A 12,122-nucleotide genomic window follows, 5' to 3' on the forward strand; every position below is an offset into this window, starting at 1 on the left:
TGGTGCTCTCACGCACAGCCCTTAATATGGCTCATATCTCTTCACTGCCATGCCCACTGCGGGCCATTGGCTACAACATCCCAGATGTGTGATCTATGAGACATTTATGGCATATGGAAGTCTCTGTAATACCCCATTTAATATGTACTGTCCATAAGCAAGAATGATGCACAGAAATGAATACCACAGAAGTGTGATCAATTCAGTTACAACATTTATGAGACCTGATAAGTGCTGGATTCTCAAAAGATATATCTGAGAAATAAACCAGCTAATGTCATGTTGTCCTTTAAGACAGCGTCACAGTGTCACACAGCCTCATTTTCACTAATGGTGGGGGGGGGGGGGGGGTCACGGATTTTGTGTGACATTTTCTTGAATATGCCTCTTTTTTCTCTGTTTTCCGTCTTGAGATATTCCACATTAGATTGCAGTTTGGTGCTGTAATATACAGGGGCACAGTTATTAGGACCGGCATATTAGACGCTGGTCTTAATAAACCCCTAAGCTGGGGGTGAAAGAGGCGCTGGCCTTTTCATAACTTCGGCGGGTCCTCCGCCAGTTCTAAATGTAAGACAGCTTCCAAGCTGTCTTACATTTAGAACTTTTTCTACACCTAAAACGGGCGTTAAAAAAAAATGGTAAAGGAGACCGGCCTTCTGGGCAGCCCCCTTCCCCGCCCAGAATTTTAGACCTGGCGTAAGCAGGGAAAAGTAGCAGATTGCAGTGCAACTAAACGTTGCCCTGCAATCTGCAACTGAAATACACCTAATATAGGCGTATTTCAGCTTAATAAATGACCCCCACAGAATTGACTTAAAACTGGTAAAAAATAGTTTGGCCCTGCAGGAACAGCAGAACCCTGTCATTAAGTGCCAAAGCGACAGACTGTTGAAACTGATTTTATTTACAGATCAATCTCGTACTTTAGATATAAATACTTACAAAATATAAATACAACGTATACTGTATGTACACAGACAATTTGCATATATGTACCGTATACCTACACAGAGCACTGCTTCAGTAAGGGTCGCTGTAGGGCAGGTGGCTCTGTCCATCAGTCACCAGGCTGTTCCTATACACCTGAACCTTATCGGGGTCTTCACTGCTGAAGTGCCAGCCACATCCAAGCATCTTGACTAGATGAGCGACTCGTTTTTGGAGAGTATATCTTGACCCTTTGAAGCACCTGGTTCAGTTTAACAGATAACACTACAGATGTACACTGCATGTTCCTATCTGATATACGTGGTATTATGGATAGAGGGTGCGACAACACACACACACACACGAGTGAATGGTGTCATAAAATATTTATATTTTGCACAACTGATATACACACAAATATTTACACAATGGTTGACACTGTATGACAGTAACATATTTACACATGTATAAATATACACGTGGCACTGCAGCTCCTGCGTCTCGTGCCCCACTTTAGACATGCCAGTGGTCATTTTTGTGCCTATCCAATGACGTCATCAGTAACAACAGAGGTTGACATCATAGTCTGTGGCTATTTTCCCATTTCTCCCTCAGTACAATGTCTGTCATCGGTTCTTTCCTCAAGAAGTGGCAAAGTCGATAATGCAACCAGGAGAAGGCTTGCAATGTTGGTGCCCATGCAGATATCGTTAACTTCAGTGTGTGTCGACACGGAATGACAGCAGCTTCTCCGAGTGCATGCTGTTAAGGGTCCGCAAGTCTGGCAGCCGCAGTAGTAGTTTTGTGAAACGGGAAATGTCGTTCGGACTGTTTTTCAGGATGAGAGAGCGAAGAGCGCGTATCAGAGTCTCCTGCAGCTGCTCAACCAATGAAGCATTCTCCATTCCAGATCGATCTGCGGCAAGATAAAGAAAAAAGTATTAAAAGTGATCCAGAAAAATAGAGAAATGAACAGTAACAATGTTATTCTCGATATAGATACAGAAGGGGTGTTGTCCTACTAGCAGACGAGAACAATCTACACTATTGCTCCTAGGGGAAAAACACTGGCATCTCCATACGCTCTTTATTTATGACGAGGACAGCTCATCATTATCAGCTTGGAAGCATGACACTCTGTCCCATCATATTAAGTGTCTGATTTGGAAAAACCAATTTTCAAATACCATATTCGTGCATCCCCGTTTCAGGACTAGCGTCCATTAGCAGAAGAAGACGATACAAAGAATCTCTCTCTATGGAATGATTTCAGTTGCCCCATGTAATGCCTTCCTAACACAGCAATTTTTCATTTCTGCACTTTTGTTTTTTACTCCCTGCCTTCTGGGAGTCATAACTGTTTTATTTTTCCATTCACATAGCTGTACGAGGCCTTGTTTTTTGCGGGACAAGTTGTACTTTGTAATGGCATATGTACATTTAATATTGCATTGAGAAGCTGGAAAAAAAAATAAAAAATTCAAAATGGGGTGGAATTGGGTAAGAAAAAAAAACTATTTCGCTATAGTTTTATGTTTTTTTTTTTTACAGCATTCCCTTATTTGTTAATTAATGTAACAAATAATAAAATTTAATTTTTTCTTTGTATCGCCATATTCTGACTCCATAACTTTTTTATATTTATGTCTACAGAGCTGAGTAAGGGCTCATTTTATGTGGGGCGATCTATAGTTTTTATTGATACCATTGTGAGGAGTGTTCAATTTTTTTGGGGACATGAAACAATGAAAAAAAGGTGAGTCAGACATTTAGATTTTCTTGTTTCTGTTATGGCGTTCACTGTACAGGATAACTGTTTATATACAGTACAGGCATTAGGGTTGCTGCAATACCTATGATGTTTACTTCTTTATTGCTTATTTTTAACATGGGAAAAGGGTGATGATTTGAGTTTTTTTATTTAGTATTTTTTTTTTATAAACCTTATCTGACATTTATTTAAGTCCTTCTACGGAAATCTAACATAGGATCATCAGATCACTTCTCCAATAGACTGCAATGATTTAACATTGCAGTCTATGGGAGATTTATTGTGTTCCTATGGAGCCCTGCCATGGACAGGGCTCCAAAGGAACACTGCTGTGGCAGGTCTCGGGTATTTCAAAGCGTCCTGTTTGGTGTTCCTGGTTAAAGACCTCTCAGGTAGTTGCAATTGACCATGGCATCTGAGGGTTTAAATGTGTGTGACCGGCATTATCGCGGATCACAAACAATGCATCCAGGTGTCTGTTGTGCAAAACAGTAGGCACCCGGTGGCTATGGCGCTGGCTTCGTTCCTGAGGGGGTCCATCTTCATAGACCCAACATGCAAGGAACATATACAACACATATACATGTTGCAAAGGGGTTAAAAGAAGTCTGTGACCAGAAAAATCACTGTTAAACCAGGCACCATACCTTGTAAAGCCAGCTCAACTGAATGCGATTATACTTTTTACTTAGTGATCTTTTGTGTCATGTGGCTAAAAAGTACTTTCCATATTATTATTATCCATATGCAAATGAGCAGTTAAGTGCACTGAGGGCGTGCCCAAGCCGCCCAGTACAGCTTTGCTCCTCCTGCTTCCTCCATCAGCCCCTTACCCTGTTGTCTTAAGCAGACAACAACTTTGATAACAAAAGTGTTATTTCCAGATAAATGATTAAATCTTACATATTTGATCATAGAGGTCAGTACTAATTTCCAAAACTGACAGATTTCTGATATGCCAGGTGTCTGGATAACACATAGGCCCAGACCAACTAATTTACGTGTGCCAAAAATCTGTAAAAGTTGCACAATTTAGCGCATCTAGCGGACTTAGTAATTGTGATGCATCTTTGCAGGTCTATGTGTCAAAACTGAAATCTACACCAAAGTTATCCATTTATAACTTCCTGTCATACTTTGAAGAAGAACTGACCTGCAGAAACAAGGACAAGTGCAGTGAAGATCCCCAGTTCCTCGTGGCTCAGGTTAAGAGATGCCAGCTTTTCACTGAAGTCAAACATTGAGCTAAGAAGCTCACCCATCCCCATTGCTTGAAGCTCTGGCAGAGAGTAAGTAGCTCCACTGAGAAAACGCAAGGAGCGTTCCCGCACATCAAACAAAGAGGCAAATCGTACCATGAGGACCTATATGAACAACAGAGGTGGCCATAATTAAACACAAGTAAAACAAACAGGTTTACCTGCAAGAGAAAGTTAATAGCCATGGGATTACTGAAGATAATGACTCATCACAACTTACCTCAAATGTTCCAGCCTTTAGCAGGGTGACTTGATCTTGTTGAGTCAAGCCTTGAAATCCAGGAATATGACGGGCAAATTCCACTACCTCCCGCACAGCTGGGGTAAAGCTAAGTGAAAAATCCTCCCAGACCTCCTGCATAGAGCGAGGTGGACCTCCACGGGGTAGAGCACTCATAGGACATGCCTGGAGAGAAAAAATATATAACTAAATACTTTGTTTCATAATAAAATGTTTCATATAAAGGAATATTGGTAATAATAATCCTATTCTGTATCTAAATGATTCCATCTTGGAATATTTAATGATGCATGAGAAACACACAGATGTCTTACCAGGTGAACACTGCGGTTTTCCTTGTGCTCTCCACTGTTTTGTGTCCAGCAAGCAGATGGTTGGTTCTCATGAGGGTTCTCCCAGGACGTCACCTTTCCACTAAACTTTTCATGGGCGTAGATAAATATTTGTCTATGAGCCTGGGCCACCTGACCAATAACATCATCAACACGTTCTGGACTGGGAGAGCGTGGAGGTGTCAGCTGTTGTGGGTACTGGGGATAGGGTTCTGAGATAGAAGGAGGTGAACGACAAGAGTTTGGGCCCATGTGAGGTGGAGATGAAGGACGAATTTGTTGTGGCTGAAGTGGAACGGGACTCCTTCTCCCAAAGTGGCCACCAGCAATGTGACTCATTGCGCTATGCATCTCTGCCAGCATTCGTTGTTTTTCTCTTTTTGGAATACGACCAAACCGCACAGCTACAAAGAAAAAATAAGTATTAATACGCTATAGCTGAAACACTGGTAACATGAGAGAAGTCCTAACTCCTGAAGATACGCACCATCTCTAGACATGCCCACTGCAAGACACTTTCGAAAGCGGCACTGCTGGCATCGGTTTCTGTTAATCCGCACAATGGAGCAGGTCTCATTCTTCAAACATTTCTTGTACTGAATATTCTGCTGAATGCTGCGCCGGAAAAAACCCTATAAAAGAAGGGACACATGATTAATCAATTGATTCCCTCATGTATCAAGAATACAAGCCTCTAAAAATAGCCAAAAATGTCCTTACATACATTACACATCCATAGTTTACTGAGTGTATTTTGAGTTAAAGTATTTGACATATTGGGCAAGAACTAACTCCAGAGCAACAGCCCAAATCATCATCCTATGAACTAAGACATACAAGGATGTTCACAACCTGTCCCCTCCACCCCCCATATATTTGAAACCTGATCTCCTGGTACCTTCCCACACGTATTCTCCGATCCTCACAAGACCTCCTTCACTTACCCCTTCAGACAAGCCTACCACCTACAGTAACCCAGCTGGCACTATACTGCTGTATGACCAGCTTTACCCTCACCTACTATATCCTCCCCCGTTCCTTGTAGTTTGAAAGCCCTTGCGGGTCTTCTACCCTTCTGCACCAGTTCGTAAATTATCTTGTTCAAGCTTACTGTACTTGTTCTGTTTTATGTATATACACCCCTTTTCCATATGTACAGCGCCATGAAATAAGCGGTGCTATAATAAAAAATAATCCTTTAAAAGTCAGATATATCTCTAAGTTATCTGGGAATCCCCAAATATTGTCTGCCCCACCAGCCTATTAGTGTTATGCCTTTTAATATTTTGTGCTCACCTTGCAGCCCTCACATGCATGTACTCCATAATGGAATCCAGAGGCAACATCTCCACAGACTTTACATAGTAAGACCATTCCATTCAATTCTGTAAAATAAAAGGAAACACGTACAGTATATGTTAACAAAGAAAACCTTCCAGTGATTATGTCAGTGCACACTGCAGTCACTGCACCCATACAACTGCCCCTGGGTACTTATTGTTCCCTTACTTGTTATGCTGCTAGATGTTTTGCTTGGTGATACCCTGCTTCCATCATCAAGTGCCACGTGGAGTCCAGCAGGAGATGAAGCCAGGCCATAAGATGAGCCAGGAGAGGTCTCCCCCGCTGAGCTGGCACAGTAAGAGTGGGAAGGTGATGGCGGCAGGTAGGATGGGTAGTGTGGCGCTCCACTCTGTGGGCTTCCAGTTGAGCATTCGCTGTACAGTGAAACGGGACTGGTCCGACTTGGGGAAGAGCCACTGGAGCCAACGTAACTTATAACTCCACCTGGAGAGAGAATAACAATGGAATTAAGTTACAGATCGATAAAGCAGAGACCCTGTGGACACAGCGCATGTGCCTCAGCATAAACACCCCAATTCCTCATGTGGCAAAGTATGACATGGATCACAAAAACCTCATGTTCTCATACGGCAGAAGTAAAAGTACCCAGAAATTAATAACAGAAGCTTTCATGTTTCCAGCCGTTTTCTATAGTGGTCTATGAAGGCTCTCGCTAAACCACTGCTGTTACAAAATATTGGCGCACAAAGTCACAAAAAGGGGTCTTGCGAAAAAAGGTTTGGAAATTACCCCCATTCTGTTTTAGAAATGCTACAACGCATCACTATTTACATAGAAGAATGTTATTCCGCAGAGGAACACTGGCTAGGGATAACATTATAGGATAATATGGGGGCAGTCTTTAATGCTGCGTATATTCTGGCGGGTTTTTCTGGCACCTATGAACGCCCCATTGTAGCGGTTTCTAATAAACTGACTCTCGTTGTGTTAAAAGCTGTAACGCTGTTTATTTTCTATAGGATTACCAGCACCATGGCTAACAAAGAGTTAAAGTCTGGCACGAGGCGGAGCGCCTGAGACTCTGCACTGCAGGCACCGCTTAGCATTTTGGGTAATGCATGCAGAGAGGAAAACATATGAGAGGAACTCCCTTCTACACCCACTCTCCAAGAACTGGGGCGATGGCGGACATCTCTAAATAGACACACGGGCAGACAATGGTGTCCTCCAGGTTCCTGCCCAAGATTACGTCACTTTCCGGTCAATCGTTGGCTCTGGTTATTTTTGTTTTGGACTGAAGTGAATTTAGAAATACCTCAAATAAATCACTGATTACGTGGAAAACTCTGATGCCAGGGACAGCTCTGTGGTATAGTCCGCAGGATTTTCTAAATTCAGGACAATTATCCACCCACTTTGAGCCTCATCTATGTAACTTGTGGCTCTCCAGCTGTTATCAAACTATAACTCCCTTCAGCTGTCAGGGCGTCCTGGGAGTTGTAGTCTCACAACAGACGGAGAGCTGTAAGAAGCAGTTCCTGGGGGAGTTCACACGGGGCAGATTTTGCCGCAGTTTGGATAAACTCTTCGCTTTAGCCCTATTTTGTGGGGCTAATCTGTGAGCAGACGTCTGTTGTGGTTTCCGACGGCATCTTCCTTTCTCAGCGTGATCTGGAAATCCCAACTGAAATAAACCGTGGCTGCATGAACTTTGGAAGCAATAAAAATCCAAGTACAAAAAAAAAATGAGGCTTAAAAGTTGAAGGGAAACTCTAGAAAAAACAGGAGTTACAGGCTGAATATGTTTAAGCTGCTGCTTAGCAACAGACATCACAACAAGTGGGTGACAGCCAAGTCTGTTCCCTTGTGTGGACAGCTGGGTCACATGTATTAGTATCAAAGGGCTGTTGGCTGATACTGATCACCACCAGTATTTCCACTCCAGTCCCACCGAGACAGGAATCTCCCACCGCCATGTTGTGTGCACCAGTAAAATATGGAGAACACCTTTTCTGTTACTGAACTTGTTCCCATGGTAACACGGTATGCTATCATCTATACATAGTTGTCACACGATACTACTGTATTATGTCCTTCAATCTCCCACCGTTCATCGGATGGGCATCTCAAGAGCAAGAACTTCCATCCACTACACAATTGGCACTGAAGAACAGTATGGAGCTCTTCTTGACACAGATTTCTTGCTATTGACTGCATTACTGATTTCTACATAACTTCAATGAAGGACACCCTGGTAGATCGCTCCTTACATTATTGTCATGTTTTTTTTATATGTCCTCGAAACATGCCTAGGAATTCTATATGATCTATAGGATATCTACAGGTGTCAGGTGAGAACGAGTGGAACAGTAATGGGATCCTCCACCACGCTGAATGGGAAGACTTTACATCTGGAGGACATTGTCAATGTGTACTGATGTACAGGATGAAGCCTTTACAGGAGCACCGGCTATTCGTGGAGGTTATTTTATCAGCTTGCCTCCCGCTCATATTACCCCTATATTTAGCATATCTGTCTGACCTCCCGGAGACACAGAATAGTCCCAAAACTTATATAAACGTGTCCTCATTTCTTCTGCCTTCTGATTTTTGTCCCTTCATCGATCACCTGTCCCATCCTGACTCTGCTGCTCCCTAATCCATTACCCCCCCCCCCGCTCTTCTTTCTGCACTTTGTATAAAGTATCGCCCAGCCATATGTAATGAACACTCAGTCGCTGACCTTAGGTTACTCATCTGCTCCAGCCTCACGCACACACTCCACGTGTTTCCAATGCACATGGACCCCAGAGTCACGCCCACAAACGTGCCAGTGGCCAATCAGAGCCTCATTAAGTCAACTCCTCCTACACAAAGCATGCTGTCCCACCTTGATTTAACCTATTCACTGCCTGGCCTCGCAAGAACGTGAACAGCACACTAGTAATTAACGCTACACGTGCAAGCGTGAGCAATTAGTTTGCGCAACAGTTTGGTAATTGTCCCTTATAATTAGTGAAAGCGAATACAGTAATCTAATAAATACATTAAATACAATGTGGGAAAATACTGGACTCCCGTTGTCTATACCACAGCTAGAGCGGCAGGGGATATCCTCCCTTGTCCTGACTTATGGCGCAGACGCTGGGAACCGTCATCTGGCAAAAGCTAAAAACGTACAATCAATGAGATCTCTAACTTTTTCAACTCTACTGATTGCCTTCTGTCAGTCATATTGTTGAGGCTCACTACATATCAACGGATCGCACGGCGACGGCTTTCAATGTATAGGGGATACACTTCCAGGGGCCCAGGATTTAGTCCCTATAGTGGGCGTGCCATGGGAACCTGTTCTGGGGTGGAAAGGCGTGCCCACAGCCGTCCAATCACAGGGCAGGCAGGGGAAGCAGGAATGAAAACACTGTGCACATGGCTAGGGCGGGAGAACACGTGAAGCCACTGGGAGGCTCTGGCTCACACACAGCACGGGTGACCTACTTTACCCATTCCATGTGACTGCAAGCTCTGCAGGCCAGGATCTCTCCCATTCATGCGGTCTCTAGCAGAAGTGCATCTACACAATCAGGAAAATAGCTGACTTCTCAATAGAACGCTTACATTTGTCATTTTATAGGAAAGGCGCAAACAACATCCCAGACCTAATGCAAACATTATATATATATATTTATATAAAAAATTTCAATCCTGTTTTTTGTATATTATTTAGATTACACATCGTATAAAATGACAACATACTGTACTGATATGGAACAGTAACTTTGTAACTTGTAAAAAATAACACCCCCCCATCAAATTATTAACTGAAATCATCAATAGAAAAATCATCACTTGCTGAAATAGCACATTCTCTAATAAAATCAATGAGTGGACAAGCGGGTGAGGTGGCACAGGGGTGCCAGGCATACCTGTGCTGTTGCTGCATTCCGGGGTGGTCATGGTGGCGGTCCCAGCACGTCTACTATGATTACACTGCAGTCCTGTGTCCTTTATATACCCCCTGGCTGCAGAGATCCACTGTAGTAATTCCTTTTACATGGAGAAATGGTAGCCAATGATGCCAGCAGCTGCTGCATTGGTGACAGGAGGCAGCCTCCACTGGGTAGAAGATAAGAGTGATGCCCTCTGCAAATTCCTCTGGAGAAGGCTGGTGAGGGGACTGGCACCCTGCAGTGCTGGAGGCAGAATGCCACCAAAGTAAAATGCCAGTGAGCCTGAAAGCTGGCACTGCCCCTTAAAAAAAAAAATAAAAAAAAAAATGTCCAATGATGTGCGAAAAATGGAGCTCCTGCTGCCGCACTGTAGCGGGAAGTCTCCTGTCACAGCAGGCAATACAGCTGCAGCCTAAACGTGTGTCTGTAGAAGCGACGGGGATCTGCTCAGAGCACGTCCGACCTCTCTGCCCTACTGCTCCGCACTGCTCTCCCTTACTGCTCCCGCTCTGCTTTACCATAGACCGGTACTGCAGTACTGCGCCTGCGCACTCGAGCTTGTCCTCCCCAGGCCCGGCACGTTGCACTGAAGCAAGAACCACGTGACCTCTGGGAGAGCCTCGTGCCCCAGTGACACACTTTCTTCAGCAGGCTGGTAGTGCGCAGACGCGGTCAGCTCTGCGGTCTGGGGGGGAGGAGGAGGAGGGGTGCGATTGGGGACTGCTGCGTGTTTTTTTTTTTTTTCTTCTTCTTTCTATTTGAAACAGGAAAACTTTCTTAATTTATACAGATAAGAAGCCGAGTGGCTGTCATTAGTAATAGGGCTTTACCGTATAGAGGCCAGAGTGGGGTGGAGCTGCATGTACTGTACAGGACACACCTCTGCTGACTGCTGTAAACACATGACGTAAGCCGCCTCAGGGAAATGACTCCATTGTACATGTACTCTGCATACACAGGGGGGTTGACCACTGGGACTCCCCCTGAGTGTCTAATGACCAAGGATACCAGGATACACATCACTTTGGACTGATAAATTCAAGGGATTTTTTATTTTATTTTTTTAAGCCCCAGGAGCGTGCTTTCTACACCCGTGCAACAAAATCGTGCAGCGTGCCACACAAAAAAAGTGCACTAGGCTACGGTCTATTGCAGGCCCTCTCCATAAGAGAAGGGCCCCCCATAAACCAATCCCAGTCCCTCCGGGCCTATGGCTCATGCAAGGGACCGAGACAAAACAGGCTACTTCCAGCCTCAGCCGGGTTCGCCCAGGCAACCGTCAGCCTCAGCCGGGGGCACACCAAGTCTATGCTCCGGCTTCCACCTAGGCTGCCACCCAAGGTGTCGGCGCGGAGCTTCAACAACAAGGCTGGGCTATCCCCGGAGGGACAGCCCAAGGGGTTTTGCAAAGGGGTAACCCATAAGGGCGCCGTAACCTAAGAAATTCTAGTGTACACACAAATGTGGAAAGTGAACACACAGTGAACAAAAATTAAATAAAGTGAATGTGCGCCATTACGGCCCGGACATTCGGAGGGAATTATAAAAATTCCTCATCTTGTCAAGGCCGAAGCCGAACAAAGAGAGGTGATTAAAGGGATTGTCCTGCCATTGTATATATAGGGCCACTATCAGTTTCCAGTCTGCCCCTGCCTTTAGGTCCACCCAGATGGGCTTTCATGTGTCTTTACCTGAGGAGAGGCTTCTTTCAGGCCACTCCAGGGTGGCCAACCGTTGAGAAATTTCTGTACAGGCCGTAAAAATAGACTACTTTTTTTCCTGAGTCCGTGAAAAAAAGAAAAAATAGATGTGTCCGTGATTTTTTTGAGACGGGTGGTACTAGATTATTTTGGTGGTAATTATCATCATAATTTTGGTGGTAAATATCATCATTTTACAACACAGAGTAAATACTGGTAATGAGTTCTTATCAGTATATTGAGCTATAGACATGGATTACTTATAATCTTTATCATTCATTATGGTTTTCCAATTTGTCTGTAAAAAATACCGGTTGACAACACTGGGCCACATTGCTATAAAGCCCAGATTGGTTGAGTTCTACACTGATGATTGGCCTTCTGGAAGTTTCTCCGATCTACATATAGGATCTTTGGAGCTCAGTCAGAATGACCATTGGGTTCATGGCCACCACTCCTACCAAGGCCCTTCTCCCACGATTGCGTAGTTAGGTGGGGCGGCCAGCTCTAGGTAAGAATCCTGGTTCTTCAGTTTAAGACTTATGGAGGCCACTGTGCTCTTGATAACTTTCAGTGTAACAGAAAGTTTTTGAACCCTTCTCCAGATCTGTGCCTCCACACAATCATGTCTGTG

At 44.1% G+C, this 12,122-nt stretch overlaps 1 protein-coding gene across 1 annotated transcript; it reads right to left on the minus strand.

Annotated features, from left to right (window-relative positions):
* Positions 1–927: 927 nt before the first annotated feature.
* On the minus strand, positions 928–10,353 carry NR1D1 (nuclear receptor subfamily 1 group D member 1). The gene is made up of 8 exons (XM_044297361.1): positions 9,765–10,353; positions 6,043–6,321; positions 5,830–5,918; positions 5,021–5,165; positions 4,516–4,937; positions 4,181–4,366; positions 3,855–4,065; positions 928–1,846 (listed from the first exon to the last, which is right to left on the minus strand). Exons 1-8 carry the CDS (start codon positions 9,793–9,795, stop codon positions 1,647–1,649), a joined length of 1,563 nt encoding a protein of 520 aa, XP_044153296.1. The 5' UTR covers positions 9,796–10,353; the 3' UTR covers positions 928–1,646.
* Positions 10,354–12,122: the final 1,769 nt, after the last annotated feature.

Source organism: Bufo gargarizans, chromosome 6, assembly GCF_014858855.1.
Source record: "Bufo gargarizans isolate SCDJY-AF-19 chromosome 6, ASM1485885v1, whole genome shotgun sequence".
Classification (NCBI taxonomy): domain Eukaryota; kingdom Metazoa; phylum Chordata; class Amphibia; order Anura; family Bufonidae; genus Bufo; species Bufo gargarizans.